The sequence below is a fragment of the Echeneis naucrates genome, chromosome 21 (genome assembly GCF_900963305.1).
Source record: "Echeneis naucrates chromosome 21, fEcheNa1.1, whole genome shotgun sequence".
Taxonomy (NCBI): domain Eukaryota; kingdom Metazoa; phylum Chordata; class Actinopteri; order Carangiformes; family Echeneidae; genus Echeneis; species Echeneis naucrates.
Genome location: NC_042531.1, coordinates 3,072,264 through 3,096,574, shown reverse-complemented (window position 1 = coordinate 3,096,574; position 24,311 = coordinate 3,072,264). Strand labels below are relative to the sequence as shown.

Genomic DNA, 24,311 nt, shown 5'->3' with positions numbered 1-24,311 from the left:
GCCTGAAACTTTATTCTTTCAGTGTCACACAGGAGGACAAACAATGTTTGGCGAAAAAACTAGAAGAGGAATCAAATCCAAAGTGACACATCAGAAAAAACACACCAAAATAAGAACACAGCGTCGGTTGAGGTGCCTCATTTGAAAAAATGAACATTCCTCATATCGTCCAGGTTTTGGCCACTTCCTGTTGACAGCCAACAGGCCGATTAATGAGCCCGCGGACATGAGTGGAAAATCTCACTTTAACGCACCGTCCCTCTCACATTAAGACTAGATTACAACAAAGTCGAGGATATAATTATCTTAAAATCACGTGGTCACTGGTCAGTCTGTACGTCGTCGTCCCTGCTGCCATTTTTCCTCCCTCCTGGTTAATAATCTCTGGCTATGATTTCAGCTTGATTAGATAGGAACCCTAAAACGGTTGTGAATAAACCAGATTGTGTTTGATTTTAAGGTGGTGTCTGGAGTTCCCTTTGAAAATAGATTGGGGAGATTTTCTGCTCTTGTTTTGGGATTTGAGCCCGTAAAACAAATGGATGTTCCCATGACCTTGTCAGTGGATCCTAGAATAATGTTTATACACTAAGTCATATTAAAATGATGAATCTGAAGCCTTTAAACAAAGTCCAGCGTTCAGCCGAGTCTGTCAGTTTTTTTTTTTTGCGGCTTGTTTCTGAGAGTCTGTGTTATCTGAGCAGCCTGAGCAGTAAATCCCTCATGCTGTGTTGGATGGAGCAGCAGGGGCGATAACTGGAGGCAGATTCGTGATGCCGACGGTGCAGACAGCGTCGTGTGTGGCGGCGCTGGCCTCAACAAAGCCGAACTCTCGCCGCATCATGCCGCATCGGGGCAGCTTTAGTAGACGTTCCACAGCTAAAGGGAGGAGAAATGAAAAAGACAGGGATGTGCACTTCCTTTGATATGACGCCGACATTCAGGAGTCGCACAAGGTCGATTTAGTCAGTATGTTAGCGTGCAAGGTTCGATTTCCACACAACGCAGTGAAAGGCGTGTTTCTGATGATGAAAAGGATCGTTCACATTTTCTCCTGAAGTGGTTTTTGAGTTCATGTTTTCTGAGGTGGAAGTTAAATGGAGGAGCAGGAGCACAACAATAAAACAGAGGGATTCTGGGAAAAGTGGAGATGAGTTAATGAAGCCTGCAGTCCAAAAAGAGAACGTGGCGTCGGAGCTCAGCAGTCTTTTACTCAGCTCCTTCAGTGCTACACCTCCACTCTCCTCTTCCCAAACAAAAGTGCACAAATGATTTTACAGCAGCAACACAACAAACACAAACACTCATACGTAAGCATGGAGGGGTTCCAGCCTCTCTCAATGAATGATGGGAAAATGATGTGAACTCATTGATGAGGGAGCAAACCGGCGGACAGGTTAAAGAAGCAGCATCCGATCGTGTAGCAGCAGAATGGTTGTGGAGAAGCTGGAAGGATGTGGAGCTGTGGAGGATGGAAGAGGAGGATGATGATGATGATGATGATGATGATTGAGGCCTGCTGCTGCTTCTGATCCACGTTTTAATGGTTCACTTTTCTGAAAAAGGAGGATTTAAGGAGGAGATGGGGACTGTTGCCTCAACCCGCCCGGACACTGATCATGTGACGAGCTGCTAACATTTCCAGGTCAAAGTTCAAAGGATTAAATGGGGGGGTGAGGTGGACTGGGGAGGGGCAGGGTCAGGGAAAAGCTGAGGGCTTCCATTCAACCCAATGTCCCCGTTTAGGGTTTGCCCACCCCAAAACAAAAAGCAAAAAAAAAAAAAAAACACCTTATCAACAGACCCTGCGAAGTCCTCAAGTCTGTCTGCCTGGAAAAAGGACACTTCCATCAGCGTAGTGTCAAACTAACTGTATGAGCCGTCACAAAATCCCACGTGCACTCTCAGTGCCTCAAGTCGAGTCCGTATGGGAGTTTTGGTCAAATAAAAAGACTAAAAATAATAACAAAAACAAACCAAATCAAGCCTCTGTCTTTGGAGCTCGGTCCTTCAGAGAAAAGAGTTCGTTCAAGCCAAAGGTGAGGCAGCACACCCGCCGTCCTTCTGACCGGAGCACAGAAGACAGAGAGAGTCACACATAAAACATCGAAGAGGAGAGGAAGTCCTCCCGTCTCTGCAGCAGTCTGTGCTGGAGACTCTCTCTCCGTCTCCTCAGGGTTCATGTCTGCAGTCCAAAAGCAGTTGAGAGTCTGTAGAGCTGAATGTAAGTTTTTGTCCAGTGTTGGTGGGTGCTGTTTTTGTTTGTTTGTTTTTTTTAGTAAGTTTTTTTTTTTTTTTTTTGGGGGGGGGTTGTTTATGTTTTTTTCCTTGTTGTTTTTTTTTCCTGGGCAGGCGGGCAGACAGGTGGCGCCCCCTGGTGACTATCCGTCTACCGCTGAGCAGGCTCGCTGCCGGGCAGGGTGATGTTGCCCAGGTGGAGGACAGGAAGCGGGTGAGCCTCCGTGTTGAAGACCCAGCTCTCCAACGGCATCAGGTCGTCGCTGGAGAACAACAGGTACAGATACCTGAGAGGTGGAGGGGTGACGGAGGGAGGGAAAGAAAGAAGAAAATGGTGAGAGATGTCATAACCACAGAAGACCAGCACTAATTTATAGTACAGAAAAGTACAGCACAAAGTTTTTGAGCTACAGTACACTTAAAAACTCTGACTTTGCAGCTCAACGGGTTTTAAATTCACCTCTGTGTCGTTAAGTTCTCCTTCAGATGCAGATTCATAAGCAGGTCTACTAAAACAATCAAGACAGTCTGGACTGCAGAGGATTTGGGCTTTACGTCATCAGCTGTGTCCCGAAGAGCCAAATGTGCAAAGGCCATTGGCCCGTTTAAAATCTAAAGCTGTCGGCCTTGTTTACTGCCATATGAAATTCATTACCAGCATGCGATAAATCTTGGGACAGATCGGACCACAAAGGATCCACCTGCCAGTTTCTTCATGACTCAGGAAGCACTTTGACTCAGTCGGTCTTCAAACATGGCCCTGAAATTGTGACACAGCTGGGCGCGTTTGAGGAGATTTTTCAGAGTAAAACTTCCATGTTGTTCTGGACTCCCATCAGGAAAGTTCAGCTGAACTGGGGATTTTCAGCTTTTTTCAGCTTTGGAGCTTTAATTTGAAAGCTGTCCACTTGCCTGAAACAGCCTGGTTGTTTAATTGTTTGTGAGGCCGTCACCTTGTGACTGTAAAGTGTCCGTAGGTCTCTGTCTGTCTCTGTGATGGACTGGAGACCGGTCCAGGGTGTGAGCTGGGACTCGCCCCAGCATCCGCTGTGACCCAGAAATGAATGAGAGAGAGAAAAAAAAAAAAGCGTTGCCATCCATCCATGCGGGGGGAGAAACAGATCACCAGATCATGTGACGTGGCGGCCAATCAGAACAGAGAGAGGCAGCGTGACACCGAACCAGAACCAGAAAATGTCACCGGGCAGAGAGGCAGGTGACCTTTAACTGCTTAAGCACCAAAGACAGCTTTTACTGACATGAGAAGCTTTGTGGACGTTTAATTTCACATCAACCCCCAAAGTGAAGGGCTGATAAGGAGCCCCGTCCTTCTGAGACCGCTCCCACAGTTTGATGGACAGAAATGCTGCTGTGTTCACAGAGCCGGCAGCAGGGGGAACCAGAGAGCCACACTAGGCTTCATGCCCACCCCCCAGCAGTGATGATGGTGATGATGATGATGTACCACAGAGACACGAGAACTGACCTTTAACTTTAACAGATTCGATTTCTGCATACAAAGTGAGTCTTTGTCCCACTGGGCTCAGAGCAAAGGTCTCTAATAGAGAGAAATAACAACAGATGCCCGAGCCGTTAACCTGCTATTACCCTCCGATGAGCGCTTCACAAACAACCCCGCAGACACAAAGTGGAGCTGGTGATCCAGGGTCAAAGGGCAAACAAGCACTGACTTCTGGGAAACATATGATTCTGAACGTTTGGTTTAGTTTTGAAGACGATGAAGCATCTCTGTAACTTTCAACCCTCCTCTTCGGTAAGTTTCAGCAGATCTGAGTGGACTGGTTCTTTATAATAATCCGTCATCAAAGTCTGTTTTCTGCTCATTTTTATAAAATCTAAATATATAAAATATGAGCGCTAACTTTTCAGTGACAAGTTCTTTCAATCAGTCCGCCCAAATCCACCTAATCATTAAAGTGGTTAATCGATCAACAACCACACTGAGGACTCAGCCAATCAGCGTCGTCTTACTTGAGCGTCTCAGCCAGGAAGAAGCTCTGCTGCACGTCGTCGTAGGTCGGGTTGGAGGAGTAGACGTCCTTCACCCCCGAGAATCCTCCGCTCACCCTGCAGTACTTATCAATGGCCTGAGGAGATAAGGACAGAAGGGAGGAGCAAGGAAGCGATGAGATGGGAGAGAAGAGGAGAGAGTGCAGGAAATGAAACAGAAAAATGAGAAAATTTGAGAGAATGATAGAAAAAAGGAAAAAGGGCGGCAGAGTTTTCATAAAATTATTATAAAAGCTAGAATTAATTTCTTTTACTTGTGACGGATTAGAGCGAGACACATTCTGAAAACAAAGAAATGCCTCCGCAGCATTTCCATTTTCAGCTCTTTCTTTTCTGTCCACATGTAGAAAAAGAGAAGAACCTGAAGTGACGTCTCGCAGGTCAGCAGGTCGCCTTCGCACCTTTGTCTGCAGATTTTCATTTAATGGAAAATAAGACCGGCAGTGTGAGATGTTCCTTTCTGAACTCGTCTTTTCAGATCGGACTCTTTCGTCTGTGATTAAGAAGGCAGCAGCTTTTGAACATGTCATTTGCTCAGTTGTGTAACGTCTCATATGGTTTGGATTTTTGACAAAGAGACACGCGTCCAGTCGTTTCAGGACAAATCTCAAAAATAAGCTCATATGGTTTCACTTGTGACGGAAATCCTCCGTCCATCCTCTACACTTCGGCTTTCCAGGAACGTGACAGATGTGATGTTCATGTTTCCATGGGAACGAAGAAAAGAAAAAACAAAACAAAAACAAAAACAAACATGGAGGACAGCCAGCTCGAATAACAGCTGATGTCTGCATTCTGTGCTCTGCCCCGGAGAAAAACATCCGGCACAAGCAACAACAGAAACGTCCAGCTTTCTGAAAACACCCGTCACGACCAGAGTCACATCCATGATGCCTCAGAAAGACACTGAGTCACAGTGACGCTTAAATCCTAATTATTAACGATATACCATTTAACCATGAACTCAGACATCAACCCGACGGACAACGGATGGACAAAGGAGGGAATCATTTATGTGAATAAATGATCCAATCCACAAAGGTACCAGAAAAATATGACAAAAGCAAAACACCTGTCAAAGTAAAGCAGCACCGCAGCAGATAAAAGCCAATAAAAATATCAAAAACATTCTAAAATCTCTAAAATGTTGGCGGTCAACATTTGACCCCGAAACATCCTGCAAGGCCAAATAATTCACATCCACATTCAACTTTTTTTTTACAGGTTGGTCAAATATTCAGGACAGAACTGAAAAGAAGAGAAGCTTAATTTTCTGTCAGCTGACCTTCCGTCTCTGCTCTTTTTTATTATTCTACATTATTACCTCTTTTCACAAAGTTGCTGTCTTACTTCAAATGACGACGTTGAAATAAGATTTTCTTGGCTCTAAGTAGGTAGAACAGCAGACGGTAAATGGACTGAACTTACATGGAGCTTTTCTGTCCAGGATCAAATCTTCTGCTACTTTTATGATTATAAAATGACCATTATGAATCTTCTAATGGAAAACAAGGAGGCTGTTTCCTCATCGACACACACACACACACACACACACACATCGTCCAGTTGCTCATACTGACTGTGTGCTGTTACCTGTGAGTTGTTTTTTTTTTATGTTGGAGTTGGAGCCTCCATAAAAATTCTGCCTGCACTCCCCTCCTGCTCAACCCTTATCGACTTTCACTATTAACGCATGTAATTGAAAGCATTATCTCTGTCCTTGTGTTTTAGTCTCTCTCTCTCACACACACACACACACACACACTCTATCTTGTCCTCGAGTGACCATTTCACTGTCAGCAGATTTCTGTCACAAGGAGTTTCAACCATATTATCTGTTATTCATGGGCTGACAAGCCAGACGTGCCTTTGCCCTCCTGGTTTCACACTGCAGTGTCCTGCAACAGTCTGTGCACCCAGTGTTAACAGATGATGTGAATAGCAGCGTGACAAACCGAACAACACATGGATGCAGCTGGGATGACGAAGGAGTGTGTGTTTGTTTGTGCGTCTGTGCCTGTCTGAGTGAGATTTCGGAGGTGAGTTTGAGGTAACATACAAATAAGACCACAGGTGATCGTGAGATAATCCTACAAAGTGAAATGGAAAAGACAAAAAAAAAAAGGGAACAGTTAAAAGACAGAAAAAGTACAAAAACAAGACAAAGGTAGCGCTTTGATGGTAACTTTAAATTTAGAGAGAATTTCATTCATTGTTAAATATAAAACTTTTCGTGGCAGACAAAAGAATTACGGAGTGGAAATCTGTAATTAGAGGGAGGAAGAGGAGAAATACAGGCGGAAAACAGGCCGCTCTGGATCTGCCTTTGGTTCAACAGCCTCTGAACGTCCATCCGTCTGGATCTCAGAGCTGCAGAGACTCATTAAGTGTAAAATGACGATGAACTTATGGGACAATATCACAACATTCCTCCACAGAGCCTTCTGCTTTGTATACGAGGCCTGATACCAGAGGGGATGATGATGATGCAGCAGATTCTGAGGTGGACTGGAGAAAACTTACAAATGTCATCCCTTCTAACAAACGGAGGGAGAAACAGGAGCGAAAACGGCCGATCATTAACCATTAACGATTACTCAGGGAGAAGCTGATGATGTAAAAAAAAAAAGAAAAAGATTTATCACGGATGACCTGCGATGATTGTGGTCGCTGCTTATGCTAAACCAGGTGTGTGCTATCTGTTGCTACATTATTATGATTATTATGTTGTGATATGGTATTATAGTATATGAGGAAAAAAAAAAACCTCCATTAGTCCTTTAGCAGGTGCGTTAGACAGATGGGAGATTTAACTTCCTTGACCTGAGAGCGAGCTGATGAGTATTTAAATATGGAAAGTTCACTGATCTCTGGAAATGCATGAAGGGACGTGAATATAATATGACATGAGATCATCGACAGGAGTCGGATGGCCAAAGTCTGAGTCTTGTGGAGAACTGGAGCAACCGCAGCAAAAAAATAAAAAATAAAAAATAAAAATAAATCGCTGCTTCGCAAAGTTTACTGCAGTGACAAGAACAAGATTAAATCAAAACAACATTCAAAGACTGTCGAACTGCAATAATAGGATTCTAGATGGTAAAGAGAAATAAAAGTATAGAATAGAGCAGAGCAGACCGCAGGATCTGTCATATGTATAGATGGAATATTAAATAATTCAGGCGAGGTTAGGATGAACCCTTCGGCGCTGAGACTGCACTTAACTCCCACTTAGAAAAACAAAGACAAACAGATTCACCGCACCAACGTGGAGGAAAAAAAAAGGTGGCAAGAAGACTGGCAGGTAAAAAGAGAGTTTGATGGGAGAAAAAAAAAAAAGATGACGAGCAGGTCGGCTGAGATTTTGACAGAGGAGACACTTCGGCTGGCGTGGAGAAGATGGGCTGTTTCATCATCTGTCAGGAGAAGTGGAGCAGGAGAGCGAGAGCTTCTCATAATAAAACACAAAAGGAATAAATAACCAATAATACCTGAAAGACTCCAAGTTCTCACACACATAACTAATGCGCTTCATCGCTCAGCCATGTGATAATTACGCAAGTGTCAACCAGCCGTGACGTCAGCTGTTGGTTTTGTTTTCAGCCTCTCATTTGCAAATTGGCAAAGTAGAGGCTTGTTATATTTCATTTGTTGCTTCTTGAAACCAGCTTTCTGTTACAGGTTAGCGATGATACTAAAGACCCAAAGCTATTCTGCTGGTGACATTTAGCTGAAAGAACCAATCAAGACGCATAACAATCGTCAAGAGGCTCAAAGCTGTTGTCTTATCCGCCGTACAAAAAGCTCAGGACAAAACACAAGGCAAAAATAAAATATGAAAATATATTCATGAGGCAAATAATATAATTAAAGATAATTGTTGGAGTAAAACTTCATTCATTTAAAGAGACATAATGTCAGCGATTTGATTAAAGATCCAAAAACAGAAAGCTATGCTGTAATTTAACTGTGTTTTCAGTCCTCTTTAAACCTTTTGTTCTTCGTTCTCTTCGTTGATTAATTACATTTAATTTCACACAACTTATAATATAACAAGCGTGTGACTAGAGGCCTGGTCAATGCCGATACGAATATAAACACTAAATTAATTGAGTAGGAAAGATACAGAATCAGCCCAAGGTGGTAAATATAATAATAAAAACAATAACAGCAGAGTAGATGTAATATTTTCCACGCAGTCAATGAAATGTTTGTTTGTTTAGTTTATAGTGTGTAGATTTTAACATATGTAGTGTTGGATCTCTGCTCTATTCCATTTTTGTTATTAATCTGTCTTTATGCTTTCTGTCTTTTAAATCTTTTGGCTCTTCTCGCTTGTCAAATGGCAAAAAAACTTGTTGAACCTTGAACACTCTCAGCCTTCTCTCGTCTCCCACTTTTTTCAACATGAACACACGTCTTGACCTTCACTTGTTGAAGGAGATCACCAAACGGAGGCGGGAAACGTGACCAGCTGATGTTACCCAAATCGTTCCTCTTAGCGTTATTAAACCATTTTATCTACTTCCCATAAACCCCTCCCCCTCCCCGTGGACGTCAGCGTTGTTAACCGTCTGCCTCGTCTGTCTGCAGCTGTTTTCAAGGGCGAGACACCGGAGCTGGGGCCGGTGATTCATGGAGTCATCAGACGCTCCCCGTTTCCCTGCTGACCCCCATTTAACAATGACAGCCAACCCTTCCTGTTTTTCCTCACAGTCCCCAGCCGATAAAAGCTGCTTACGCCCATTAAATGCCAGCTGATTCAATTATTCATCCTCTGGTGTTCTAAAACATGACCAAGCAGTTTTGTGTAGACGCTGGCTCTTTACCTGCGCTGCCTCCCAGCCCCACTGTCTGTATTTGGGATCGTGGGTGAACCTCCACATGTACCAGTACGTCTCGATGACCTCCGGCCGCAGGATGTAGTACTTCTCATTCTGCCGCACGGCCACCGCCTCCAGGCCGCTGTCGAACTTAAAGGCCTCCGGGCCGAGCTTCAACACTGGAAGGGAGGAAAAGACAAAGGGAAGGGGAAAGGGAGCAGATAAGAATCATCATTTGCTCCTTGTTTGTCTTCATGGTTGAGCAGCTGTTGATTACATGTCAGAGCTGATATGAATTAGTGTCAGTACATGTGTGTGTGTGTTAGTGTGTGTGCGTTTGTTAAAGCACTAAAAGCCCTTCGACCACATTGATTTTACAGGTTTCTCATGTTTTTATAAGCTGTGTCCTCCAATTAAGTGTGACAGACATGAACAGTCTAACTGGAAAATTACTGACAAGGTGGTGACAGGATTGTCTCTGAAAGGACGCGGACACACACACACAGGTCTCCATGAATGACTGCTCGTTAAGAAGTAACAGGACAACTTTCGGCAGCCTGGTCGCTGCTATCAAGCTCCCTGTCACCTTGGCACGCATTCTCCCTCCCTCTCGCTCCCTTTTTCAATCTTCACTTGTTACGACGGCCTTCTTCTCAGAGCAACTTCATCATTTCGTCACACATTCTCACACTCTCTCACTGCTTCAGTCATGTTTTCCTCCTGACATGTGTTGACTCTCATTGGTAAAAATCCCGGGCAGATGTTTCCAGATGTGTTTGTGCGTCTCACCCGTCCTGTCGTAGGACTCGTGGCAGGTGTGTGCGATCTCAGCTCCCAGCTGTAGGTAGTGTCCGGCCTTGTCGTCGGGCGAGCCGTCGGCGCCCAACGCGAACATGCCGCCAGCGAAGCAGGCCAGGTGGCCCATCTTCCTCTCCAGGTGGCCGTTCTTCCACTCGCCGATGAACGTCAGGCCGCCGTTGGATTTGCGGATCAGGTGGCGCTCAATGGCCTGGAGGGACGGAGGCAGGGAGCGTGTGAAAAGAAAAAAAGGCAGATGTCGTATACTTTCCGTGGGAAACGTTGGGGCGGAATATTAAGTTTGTCTATTTGAAAGCAGAGACTGACTAAAAAGATGCAGGTAGATGAAATGTGAGTAAGAATTTGGACATTTGAATAGATAAGAAAAAAGAAAATAACAGTATTTATTGCAGCAGGAGCTTGGACAGAGGTTATGAACAGAATATTTAATTTAGTGAATGTGAATTAAACATCCAGCCTAATAAAAAGATGGCACTCACAGTCAGCGACTCCTTTTTGGAATCAAAGCACAGATGAAACTAAAGGATTTATATTTTATTATCAGAGCAGGTTAGAATGTGAACTGTACAGACCCATTTTTGATGTTGGGGACTTTTTTTTAAATTATTATTATTAAAATATGCAACGAAAACATCGATTCACTTAATGGGTTTTTTCTAAAAATACATAAATACAGTTTATTTCGGTTTGTCTGTCATCTTTTATAGCTTTTTGAATGTATATTATGAAGATACATTATTCCTTCTGCAGATGTTGGGTGTACTTTCACCACACGACCACCTTTCAGTGTTGAAATATGGCTGAAATAATGTCACCAGACATTTCAGCTCTCTTAAATCAAGGCTGCACTTTATATATAACTCTTGAAGGAAAATTTACTTTCATCCACTTTTCAAAATCTGAGTTTAGTTCAACAGGGATTCAACCCTGTCAAATGGTAAAACGTGTGGCTATCGTATCTTACCTTGCCCTTTAACCTCATCTATTTTCCTCAGATTATAACAGCAAGGACTCTGTTAGCTCCTGCACAACACAGATGGCGACTAATTCCTGACTGGACCGTACCTCGATGGCGTCGTCGTAGGTCTTGCGGGCTTCTGTGTCGGTCTTGTCTGACATGAGCCACGCCTTCAGCAGGTATTCATAAAAACTGTCCCCGAGTCCCCCGACCGAGGTGTGATCTGTGGGGGGGAGGGAGAGTTAGAAGGAGCAGGGGAAGGGTCATGTAGGGTGAGACTGTGACAGAGCCAGATAAACAAAACAAACAAAAAACAACAACAAAAAAAAAAGGAAACACAGACACAGACAAATGAGGAAGCCAAAGTGAATTATTCATTTTTCGACTTTGCCAAAAAAAGTCCTTGGCAGAACGCAGCATATGGCATGAAAAGCACCCATCCGAGCCCTGGCCTGTTTTTTTTCCTTTCCCTGTACACCCATTTTAAATTGGCAGCCATGTTTCCTCTCACTCGCCGATTTGTTTGCTCTTTTGCTGATGTGCTCACACTTCAACATCCCCAAATGTCCCCTCGGAAGTTTACATAGGTTTAATGGCTGTCCAAGTGACGATGGCAGCGACTCAGACATTTAACTCCTCTCTCCAGAGGCCACTGATCTAATCTTTAACGGGTCTGACTCACCAAATATTTCTTCCAGTGCTTGCAAAGAAAAACAATTCTGCATCTAAGATCATGACATGATTATACAACCGAATTCTTAACTGTCGAACAACTTCGGTTGACTTTTACAAATCAAACAAGAGAATCTAAAAGTAGAAGCTTCTTCTTGTTCTGCAGTGTCAACGCACCATCACTTGTAATGTGTGTCTGCATTAAAACAACTAACTGTCTAAATGGTAAAAGCTGAGCTGTAAAATTCATCACTTTCAGGCAGGAACATTTCCATCTGTTAATTGAAAAATGGGGAAGAAAATGAATCTATTGGCTCAGACTTCACCAGGAGAAACCTGGATGTTCCTCTCCTCGTCCTATCATCACGCTCGGTATCTGAGCAGATGCCTCGTGTCTCGTCGGAGCTGATCTTCCTCCTTTGCATGCAGATAACATGGCTGTAGGTAAACGGAGGGATACGCAATGACGGAGAACGAGACAGATGAAGGAGCAGCGGAGGCCATGAATTATTCATCTTCTGTCACAGAGAGAGCACAAACCTCACAAACAACCTTGGAGACACTGCTGAGGGCAGAGCATGCTGGTGTATGTGTTCATGTGTTGTGAATCTACATGAGGGTGAGCGAGTTGGTGTACCTGCACAGAAAATTCCAGATAGCGTCCACACGGTAACGTCAGTAAGTTTTGCTGATTGGTAAAGATATTATAGACGAGCTGAAACAAGCGTGATTTGAATAAAATTAGCTGTGCTTCAGTAAGTACACAACTCGGTGAGCTGCGACCTGCCGTGGTTGGTGAGGCGCTTCAACTGGTGGTTGTGTGTTGTTGTTTTGTTTTTTTTAAACACACACGGCTTACAGTTTTTCACTCCAGAGCAGCTATGATGTCTCTGGTTTAGCAGCGGCGCAGCTGCTTTGAAAGGCGTTACAGCTCGTTACAGGAAACAGCCGAGCTGGACGGATGCTGCTACGTTTTGCCGCTGCGGTCCTCTTCAGGTCATGATGGCTCTTTTACTGGAGGAGACAGAAGGACGCAGCGACGGAGATCATCCCTCTGTGGATGTGGACTGAAAGTCGATGGCTGTCTGTTCTTTAAGAACAGAAGGGTATCGACTTTCAGTCCACATGTTACTGTCACCACCATGCTGATTATTCTGTGGAGGAAGTTCCCCCACAGAATAATTCATTAGTGGCTCAGTGACAGGGGGAGGAATTACTCCACAGCATCACGGCCACTTCTGAGAACAAAGAGCTAAAATTTTAGGACTAAAACCTCACCACTGAATCACAAAATTCACCAGCTGCTTTAACTGTGATACAAGATGGAAATGGACTGTCGCTTCATCCTGTAACACGGATTTGTTTTGTGAAGCAATGTGACGAAACTGCAAAGTGTCGAATACTTGTAAGGTGGTTTGTGTTTTCATTTAAAGGGGCAGTTCAGGTAATTTGATGTGGGGCTGTATGAAATATTCACACGTAGTGTGACTAACTGCCTGTTTTCAGTTTAAGAAAGCAGCCAAGAGCATTTGAACAGAAAGATTCCCACCAAAACAAGCCAAATATTTTCCTGGCTTTATCTCCCCGTCAGGAGAAAGTGACGTTTATCTCTGTCGCTGCAGTCTCATGCGGTAGTTGTCGTCAGGTAATATTATAGTTCAGCAGCAAAATGTGTCACGACAAAGGAAACTGCAGTTTGGACGGAGAGATAAAGAGCAGAAAATATTCTAAATGAAGGGCACTTTCAAACAGGCATGGGTTTATTTCAGTGGATGTCTTTTGTTTTTCTGCTGATTCCGCTCACCAACTCCCCCAAACAACCCAAACTTTCACTTTAATTTACTCCCAGTACACATATTCACTTTGAAGTTTGGGCACTGAGAAATAAATGACAGTTAACGCAGCGTCTTCCTCCAAATGTGCTGCTGGCTGTCACACAGTCAACATACTTTTTAAAGTTCTTCTATATTTGTAGGCAGAATCTGGTCTATGTTTGATTTATATTAGATATATTCCTTTTAGCATGTCATCTCACGTTTGCTAATCCCTTTAGAATGATTGAACTCCTGTTTGATTTCATTGTGTTCAACATGTCAAAAGAAATCTGAAGCAAGAGGCAAATGAAAGCAAACCCCTTGATTCAAGTACGGACCTTCGTGTGTCAAAGGGTGCAAACAAACACAACTAAGTAAGAGTGAAATCAAAGAAGCCGGAACGCACAGGATGAGACCAGAAGAAAGGAAACAACACCCACAGCTCCACCTGGCCTTTAGCACCACAGAGCGTAACGAGGGAAATAACGCAGAGACAAAGTGAAGCAGCAAGTGTTCATTCAAGTCCTGTCTGATCTTCTCTGTGTTCCCCTCGTCCCGCCTGATCCCACTTTGTGTATCTCAATCACGTCCCGCACTGTTTCAGCTTAGCATCCGCCAACACACTCCCCGACTCCCCCTGTCATCTCCCTGCCAATCAAACCATCCAGGTCACGCAGGGAAGCTGCTGTCAAACAGCACACAGAGCTCTCTGGTTTTAGGCGCAGGACGAGCCTACACGGTTAGACTGTGACAGTGTCAAGAACACAACAGCGAAGGTCACATGTTAAGTTCACGTATTTAATCATGATTAAGTCATTCTATAGTTTGGTAAATGAGTTAATTAACAGCTAATGTGGCCAAAATCAGAATGTAATCCATTAGTCAAGGAGCGTAAACAAAAGATGTTCAAACAAACAAACAAACAAAAACCTTCAGTCTGTTTGTTGAGGGCTCTTCTGCTTGTTGAAAAAAAAAAAAACAAAAACAAAACTGAGCCAATTAAAACTTTTTCCACTTTCACCAGAAACACACAGAACTGCTTTAATTTCCTAAAGATATGTTAGTCTGTTCAGACCCCACCAGACTCAACTGAGAAAAAGAAGCACTTTAGCATCGTGTGACGGGGGAGTTGCGGATTGACTGTTGCCTCCATTGGGTTTGTTTGTTTGTGTTAATGTCTGAACTGCAGTACTCAGATCTTTTACTGAAATAAAAATATCACATAATAACACAAACCTGACTAACCCATCATGGTAGAAGCGGACCAGCAGCTCCGGTGTTACACGACATTAAATTATGACTTTAGCCAGTGGAGTCTGGTGACGTAGATCGCGGCTGTTTCTGGATGTGACTCTGTAGGAAATCTATCCATAATGTTGATGGACACAACAAAAACAAACACACCCTGTCTGATTACACTGCAGCAGCTGTGCAGCGGTTCCCCGGTGAGCCACAAAGATTTGTGTGTCCATCAGTCATTTACATCGAACACAGTGGAGACGCTGAGATAACAACACCTTTTTTTTTACAGCAGCGTCTGAGCTCTCACATGTTGTTGTTGCTCCAGTGTTTGTTTGTGCTTTAATGGCTGACGAGCTCCACCAAATTTAACTTCACCTGGTTTTATGGTAGCAAAGCGGAAAAATAATAAAAATTCTATTTTAAAATCAATTTTAATAGATGGATTCTTTGACAGGCTGCAGTGTTGTGTGTTAAAAAGAGAGAGGTGTGTGTGTGGTACAGTATTATAGTAAGGCGGAGGAGTGTGTGTGGTAACAAGGTTGTCAGTCACAGCAGGATCTCATTAAGACAGACGAGCTCAGTCTCATTCCTCATTAGTCTGGTTTAAGTACTGTCTACACACCTACACACTGAAAAACGCACACACATGGATTTATACACCACCGTACAGTACATTTGCACACAATCAACCCCGTTTCAAAGCTTCCTCATACTTCCTCTAACCGATCATTTCAGATTTCCTGCTACTCACAATTCAAATGTTCATAATTCAACTGCAGACTCGCTGAGCTCAGACTGTCACAGTTGGTTTTATCATTAAATACTCGGCTTAAATTTCTGGAAAATCTGATTTTAGATTTTAGCTGGAGCATTGAATTCACATTTTGCCCAGACAGCAGCTCTCTGCCTCTCGGGGTCTAAATGGTCCCGTAATGAATTTAGATGGATTCTCGTGTCTGTGTTTGACTCTGCTTCAGTTAAGCGCGTTGAAAAATATGCAAATAACCGGCATGTTCCAACAACAGCACGCTTACACACACTGTGGATTTATCTGAAGAGACATTTCAAACGTGCTGCAATTTTCTGCCTTCCTGGATCCGTGAACGATAATGTCGGCATCACGTCAAGCCGGGAGCAGCCACTTTGGAGGATCACCGTTGTTGTCTAAATGTGTTTTTAATGATGCAGATGATGGAGTGAAGTTTGTCTTTATGGCCCTGCCTCTGAGCAAATCTGAACATTTAAATTGATTTCCCACAAACACTGAAGCGACGTTGTAAATTCATTTTTGTTAAAAACAACAAGTCTTAATATCTTCTGTCTTTTAACTTAGCAGGTCATTATCACCAAAAAGACGACATCATAGCCTCTGAAACATTATCAGAACCGTGATGTGTTTTGAGCACAAACAGCATTTCTTCACCTGCGTTGTCATCTATGTGAAATGATTTTGTGGATTTTCCAAACTAAACAATCACAACAGAAATGTGTGCCTTCATCGTGGACAGGTCACCAGTCCCCTGCAGACAACATGCCTTTGTTGTGTGGATGAAAACTGCCCGGGGTTTGAATCCAGAACGTTGCGGCTGTGATGCGACAGTGATATCCACTGATGCACTGTGCTGCTCGGCTTTAAAACAAAAAGATCATTTGCATATAAAAAAAAACCGAACGTTTCAGTGAATGGACAGGATTTTCTGTCTGTCAGAAAACTTTCGCCAACACAGATGAATAAAAATCCTCTAATTTTAAAAAAGCCATAAAACAGGAAAGAGCGAATGCGAGCAAGGCGGGTAGATAAGCCCCGCCCACTTATCATATGGCTGCTGGTGATATTTCATGGGATGATCTTACGGAAGATTGTGAAACTGTATTAATTTATATTTTTTATAAATAAACGATATACACAACGAAACGCTCACCTCCTGACTGTCACACAGAAACCAAAGTGAAAACATCCGGCATCTCGCAGGCTAACTATCCATCTGTTAATGTACTCATCAGTTCATAAATCAGTCTGCTCTCCCTCCATCTCGCAGCCATTTACATCCAGAGTCTGCTCCTCTTCCAGGTATCATCAGTCTGACTGTCAGACCCACCGATCCATCCTTTAATGAGCGTCTCCATTTATCCATCCGTCCGTGAGTGCATTCCATTTGTTTTGCCGACTGCTAAAACAAATAAAACAGAGTTCTCATCTTGTTATTAGAGTTTCTATTTTTGAAGTCCATCCTCTTCTCTGTTTTCTTGTCTGTGCTCAGTGTGTGTGTGTGTGTGTGTGTGTGTGTGTGTGTGTGTGTGTCAAGCTTCTCTGGACGAATAAAAACAACAACAAAGTGTTTTCAATTTGAATCAAATTCATCTTTCCATTTCCTTTCACTGAACGAAGGAGGCAGCACTGAGCACACGGGATAAAAAAAAAAAAAAAGAGATTTTTAAGGCACAAAAAAAGGGAATATTTTATCATCCATCATCCATGTTTGAATAATCTGTTGGATAAACTGTGACCCTCCACTTATCTGCCATCCTGCAACTGAGTCTGTGTTTAACGCCTCTTCAGGTTCAAAATACTGAAGTGTAAAAAAAAGGGAATTCTTAATGTTTCCCTCCGAACGCTGCGTTGATAACTTGAAATATTCCCAAGTAATGTTGAAGGGGGGAAACATCCACAGAGCATGTTTGAAAGAAAATATTTTGGATGAATAGAGAAACGGAGTGATGCCAAGCAAGAAGTTGGTAACTCTGATCAGGAGTTGATCTGCTGTTGTCAGATCTGATACTGAATGAATCTACGAGTTCGTATTAAAACAGGCTGGAGAGTGGACGAGCTCTGACATCATCGCTTCTGCTGTCAGTATCTGAGGACTCCTTTGAATTTCTGCATTTTTTCTCAACAAGTTTGTGTCTGACTTAGACATCCGTTTACACAATGAAGAAGTTCATCTGCATCGACACGAGCACAGAATACAGGAAACGTAGTTTAAAGTGCGGTTAAATCTTGTGATTCACAATTAATTTATAAAATTTTAATGGCTATATCTTCATCGCAGGAGGTGCATTTTTTTTTTTGCAAACACACTACAGAAATCTATAATCAGATTGTCATATTATCTTATCAAACATAAAATCAAAAATCAAATATAAAAAAGAGCATTTTATCATTCAAGAGGCATTAAATCCAGTTAGAAAATGTTCAGATAAGAGTACCGTTAAAATTCTTAAAAACTGACACTGAAACATCTGAGTGTTGTTTTGTGACACCGCTTATTTGAAGTTATGAAATTATTGCTGGTGGAGTGGACTGCCTCACCAGCTTTAATTATACCATTTGTCTCAAGTTACTTGAACCAGAAATGACAGCTTTTAGAGCAACAGTTGTGTGTTGCTGCTCATTCAACTTCACTCAGCGAGATGTTAATTTCCCTGGGCGGGCCGCCAAAGTGTAATCAATATCCTGGGAATACCAATTCCACTCCCATCCGTCTTTTTCTACTTCCTTCAATTTGTTCTCATTTGGAGAGGATCCCCTCTCTCATGCTTCCCTTCCTTTCTCACTTAGCATTAATTCCTCCGATTTCTTTTCATAGCACTTCCCAGCACAAGATCAATCAAGCCCGCGAGAAAAAGTTGAGACTTCTGTGACATAAGAATTCAAGTGACCTCTCAAATTAACGGCTGAAGAGGTGCGAGCGGCTCCACAGCACCTGAAGTCCGTTCACAGGATCAAAAATGAGCAGGAAATGCAGACTGAACGTTTCGGTGTTGCTGCGGCTGCGTGTGATTCGATGACGCAGTGCCTGCTGGTGGAAGTGTTTGGCTCAGAATCAGAGGGTGTACTCACGTTGGCCCCAGCGGCCCGTGCGGGGGTTCAGGTAGTTTGGGTACAGCCCGTTGGGTCGGTCCATCTTGGCAAGCAGCTTCCGGATGTGCATCACCTGCAATCATCAGCAGACGCAGAGGGAAATAATTTCAGCTCATCTTTTAACTTTCCCTCACAGCAGCAGAGACATCTTTCTGTCTTACAGTAAAAAACAGAACAAACTGAATCATTTCAGGGAGGAGCTGGCTCAGACACCGTTTTCTGTCAGCTGCCATCACAGAAGAATCCAAAGAAGCAAATTACATAAAACAAGCAAAAGAATAACAGAAACAAAAGATGGAAACATCTCCGACACTGCATTTAACTGTGCCCACGTACTGACAGCCGCGTGAGACGGGAGCTTTTAAGGCCTCATGATTTTCACAGCACACTACTCAAAGAGATGACTCCTGACACAAAGCTTTACAGTGTTATTAGACTGAAATAGAGGTGTACTTATAAACAGGTGGACGCGCACGCACACACACACACACACACACAGACAGACACACACTTACTTTCTGGTAGTAGGCGGGGTTTCCTGTCAGGTAGGTGAGGTGAACAAACTCCATATGAAGAGTCCCAAACTCAGCCAGGATGCTGCTGCCCGCTGAAGCCCAACCCCAGTTACGACCAACACCACTGGAGACGTGGAGGAAAGAGAAGATGGTTTTCAGAGGGATTACAGAAAGACAATTTTAAAGAAATAATAAAGGTTTCAACTGACAGAAGCATTTTTCTAACCTGAGAACTGATCTGGTATAAAACACTGCCATTTGCTGGAACTGGAGTTCGAAAGAAACTTTGAATACAAATTTTAATAATTCTCAATGAATAATAAAAAAAAGTTCATATTACAAAAATCTTCAGATATGAGGAAGTAGTATCAAACATAAATTTAAGTCATTTTTGGCTCTATTTTCAGCTGAACGGATAGAATATGAATCTCTAGAAGGTTTGATGAGAATTTTTGCCGTAGTTGATTGAAATTGGTTTAAACTTCTGATGTAATTCCTCCTCATAACAACAGAAGCATGGTCTTTATTGATTGCAGCAGCTGTAACAGGTCCACCACCTGTCCCACAGTCGTGTCGCTCGTGTTGTTCACAGCGGTTTAAATGACATTTACATACATGACACAGGCAGCATCTGCAGCTGCTTCAATTTTACATGAGGGTATGTATCATTAATGAGTTTGTGGAGGGAGTCGGTGCTTGACCAGATCCAGCAGAAGGAAAAGAGCAGAGTGTCTGTGCTCTCTGCTGAGAGTTCAATTCCTGCGTGTATGAACACGTGTGGCAGCGTTTTCTCTGCTCTGCTGGAGATGAAAATCAAAAAGTGTTCGCTCTTTAAACAATCAGAAATAGGCTGATATGATGAGAATAGGCACATCCAGCAAACCTGCCGTTCCACCAAATGTTACAGACACACACACACAGCCAGGGTGCTTAGCAACTAGTAGTCTGGGGATTAATATGGTATTTCATTGAAATTCATAGTTTCATTCAGTGATAACACAGAGCGGTGGCAAAGAGACACACACAGACAAACACACTTCACGGGTACAACGAAAACTAGAACTGCCAACTCGCAGTTTGTGTGACTTTGAAGTTACAGTTCACATCCACTCAGACTCACCATGTACACAGCTAAAGACTAAAAGCTGCTGAGAGCATTGTGTCGTCATTAGCATAAAAATGCTGGAGTTGTGGCAAGAGTCGTGTTCGCGTGTGGCCACAGTGACCTTTGATCAGTAATTCCCTCAAGCTGTTGCTGAAATATCACATTCAAATAACAAAACAAAAAAACCTCAGACTAAAGCTGCCGCTGATATGGAGGTATGACAAGAGGAAGCATCAGAAATTCCTCCCGGTCAATCCTTGCCAACACCATATGAGTTACAATTAAACTTAAAAGTTTCACTCCCAGATTATTAATAAAAAATAAAGAAATAAAAACATTTTGCCCCAAAATAACAGCAGTAACAGGAAGTAGTGCTGTGTTGATTTCTGGTTAATGTTGGAGTAAAAACCTTTGAGTATGAAAGGCTTTAACTCTGTTGTGAGGAAAATATTGGACTATCAGCTTCAGTCTGGTGACAGAGAGTTGTCAGTTTTGTGTTATTTACAATTTACGTCACAGAGCTTTGTCTGTTTTTGCTGCTAAAAAAAAAAAGATGAGAGATGAGATGCTGAATCTGTGGATGGCGTGACGCCCCCTGATGTTATCTGGGTGCATCTGTGTCTCTGGTGTTAATGGGCTGACAACAGGAGCTGGATTTAACACTTCTTTCACACGTTTGTGCAGACACAAACATTCTCACCGAAGACTTAAAGCCTCGTGCTCTCTTCTCTTTTTTTACTCACACATAAACATAAACGTGTATTTTCACCTAATCTAACCAATCAAGACTTTTTCCAGGCTGAGTGCAGAAACGTTGAGAAGGTCAAACCCCACCCGCTCTGTGAATCGGTCTAATCAGGCAAAAACAAAGCGGAAAGCTCGTGTGGTTGGAGAGTGGACGTGCACCACAGGCCTGCATGAGGTGACTGCAGTTTTAAAGACCTCAAAGAATTGATTTAGATCTCAAGGACATCCTTGATGACCTTTAACCTTCCACAATAAAATTAAGGCAACCTGGACCACTTGGCGGACGCGTCGATGTGTGTATGTGTGAGTCATTACAGACTTGGTGGCGGTTGACAAGCCGGAGTTTCAGAGTTAATTAAAGGTCAGCGCAGATATTATGAGACAAACACTCAGTGTGTATGAGTGATGCAGAGTTGTGCTGGCAAATAAAAACGATTTATAATGTACAAAGTTTCAGCGCTTAGCGAAGGTTTAACTATAATCAATAAGGATGAAAAACATGAACTGTCTGGCTGATTCATTATTAGAGAAGCTCTCAATACTGACATTATGAGTATGTTAATTGTAAAATAACTTCTCCTCGTGCTGATGCTTTCCCCTTGAAAGTCCAACAGCTGGTCCACTTTTCCAGGCCTAAGGTCACAACCTGTCAGTTTGATAGGTGGCCTCTTCTCCACGTTGGTTTCGTCCTGCCTGGTAGTTCTTCGTCACTTAATCAACGTCCTGTGTTCAGTCTGCAGAGAATTAATGCTGTCGCTTCTCCAGAACGGAGCACAGTTAATGATTTTTATTTACGAGCGGTGCTGAAGGTGCTTACAACCTTTGCTGACCACAGTCTGGAGACTGAAACAATCATCATTCATTTCTAATACAAACACTCACAAATGTTAAAATATCAAATGTGTCCTCAATGTCAAAGAAGTGGAATTACACTTAAAAATATATTTTCACTTCTAACGGACGCTATCATGGAGCGTATTTTACTGATGTGTTGTTGTTGGTTCATTCTTAAATGTAAATAAAACTGTAACAGCTTGTCAGGGAATGCCTGTGCTACCACGTGTTCTTTTTTTAATGGAACATCACATGTACTTCCATTTTTACACAGTTAAATGACAATTTGACTTCATGTTTAAATAAAATGTGACTTTGGAATCAAAATAAAAGTGTAAAACAAGAGAAATGAGCAGTAAAATAGAATAAAGAAATCATTTGTTAAGGACGCAGATGAATGTTTTGACACAGGGAACAAAAACTATTCACACATAATTTAGAGACAATTAACCTAAACGTTCATGATTTTAGACCTTGGAAGGAAACTGGAGACGCTGCAGACAGAGACAACGTGAACAGGTGACTCATCACTGCTTTTAATTCATCCTGGGAGGGACGGGGTCACTACAGGCCACTCACCTCTTCAGGTTGACCATGGCCCAGGGGATTCCTGTGGGGGTATTAAAGGCAGGGAGCAGCTTCTCAGCTAGCTGGACCGCCTTCAGCTTGAACACCTGTGAACAGAGGATGAGGAGGGAGGGGGGAGGTTAACTTCCAAGATATAATGCCTCCCATACTCTCCTCAAGCAGCTGACAGGTACAAGGATAGAACAGCTGCTGACACCCAAAAACAAATGAAGGCTGAAGGAAAATAAGGCGAAGTGAGATGTAAGGAGACAGACGATCTCTAAATGATGGCCACGTTGTGTCAGGGCCCAATAGATATATTAGGCAGACTGGCAGACCTAATATATGCAAAGCCTCCCTTCAAAGCGCGGCGCAGTAATGTGAAATGTTGCCGAACACCACAAGAAAAACTCGGACGGACCAGAGTGGCGTGGTCTGAGTCAGATTGTTATTATCGTGACTGGCGTCTGATTCATTCGGACCGATGTGGAGGAATAGACATGCTCGTTTTGAGATTACACAAATTATTGCGCTCGTCTGACAGATGAAGGCCAGGGAAAAAATCTGATGAGGCTCTCATTCTTTCCTCAGGATGCCAATCAGTGAGATAAAAAGGACAGCGAGGTCATTCTGCTGCTGAAGTAACCGGCCCAAAATGGTGATTGGCTGAACAGTTTGACGGTGTTCAGAATAAGATGACGATGTTAACTGTTGAGAATATAAACTGAGTTCCTGATTTTCCTTTATTGTTTTTTTTTTTTTCAAACACCTGATTGGCTAAATGATGATGATGATCTAAATATGACTTTTGATTTGGAGCAAAGACAAAAGTGCATCTTCTGTTGACAGCTTTGAGAAAAGCATTGAAGTTTTCAAGAAACATGTTTGAGCAACTGTGAAAAACTGTCCTGAGCGATCTCGGTATGTATTCACAGTATAGAGTCTGTGGCCCAGCCTGACCTCACTGTCTGAACAACAGCCAGCAGACAGTCTGTCAGCTGTTCACACCAGATTCCAGTCAACAGGAGAATCTGCTCTTTCCTGTTTAATCACACGTAGAGCTGATCTTTATAATCAACCTGGAGAATTTATAACTTGCAACTTAATATGTGTTCTTGGATAAACAGAGCAACAACAAACTTAAAGGACCATCACTTGCTGTGATGATAACTCTGTATGTAATGAACACAGAGGCATTTAAAGTTTAGTCATTTGCATCATTCCAACTGAAACTCTCATTAATAACATCTCAACATTTACCAGGTAACCGAAACAGATAAAGATGATGAAATACCTGAATTCATACAAGAGTAAAATAAAGGAAAAGTTTTACCCTCAAAAAATATGCTGCCACATTCATACCCAAACAACACCTAAAAAATGTTCACACTTATTTCGAAAAATTTTTCACATCATGAAATCCAAACATTAATGAAGGCAAACTTGACACGTACAGCAGGACACAAGCTGTGAGAATTCGCCAACAGCAGTCCAAGAGATGAAAACACGGCGGTAATGAACCATGTGCTGGAAAATATTTTAATCCAACTACAACAGCCGGCACAACTGGCAGACGGATGAAACTGGCGTCTGTTTACATCCCAAAGACCCAAAACTGTTTCCCACATCATCGTCAGTCAATCTAATTATGACGAGCCAACCAATACACTATTTATTCCTTCATATACGTCAACGTTTCATGAGCTGGTTGACATTTAAACCGCACTGCAATCATGTAAAAAAAAAAAAAAAAGATGAATCCCAAACTGTGTTCAAAGGCTGCTTGAATCTCTTCATATCAACTGAAAGAAAGACGTTAAGATTCTTGTCTGTGAAAGGAGACAAACTGTAAAAATGAAGTAAGAATGTGCGGCTCACTAAAAGAAAAGTTTAAGAAATATGGTGAAATATAAATATAAAACGGAGATCGTTGGTGTTGCATAAATTAGGCAGTGAAAGCATTTTCTGTCTTTTGGTTTCAATCCGTTTGAAATTCTGAAACTCAGAAATGTTAGATTTTATTTTGTGGTGAAATTTGTTTTAATTTCGCTTCTCCTTGGTCGTATTTCCTCTGAACGTTGGCC

General features: G+C 42.6%; 1 protein-coding gene across 2 annotated transcripts in view; it reads right to left on the bottom strand.

Annotated features, from left to right (window-relative positions):
• Window positions 1–604: 604 nt before the first annotated feature.
• The window catches only part of man1a2 (mannosidase, alpha, class 1A, member 2), a 103,332-nt gene continuing 79,625 nt past the window's right edge, over window positions 605–24,311 (bottom strand). For both annotated transcript variants that reach the window (XM_029530874.1, XM_029530873.1), the window contains 8 exons: window positions 22,240–22,334; window positions 18,975–19,098; window positions 18,439–18,532; window positions 10,977–11,092; window positions 9,882–10,101; window positions 9,099–9,271; window positions 4,231–4,346; window positions 605–2,525 (listed from right to left, as the gene is read on the bottom strand). In XM_029530874.1, the coding sequence (XP_029386734.1) occupies window positions 2,390–2,525; window positions 4,231–4,346; window positions 9,099–9,271; window positions 9,882–10,101; window positions 10,977–11,092; window positions 18,439–18,532; window positions 18,975–19,098; window positions 22,240–22,334 (1,074 nt within the window). In that variant the 3' untranslated portion in view covers window positions 605–2,389. The remainder of the gene's footprint in view (window positions 2,526–4,230; window positions 4,347–9,098; window positions 9,272–9,881; window positions 10,102–10,976; window positions 11,093–18,438; window positions 18,533–18,974; window positions 19,099–22,239; window positions 22,335–24,311) is intronic.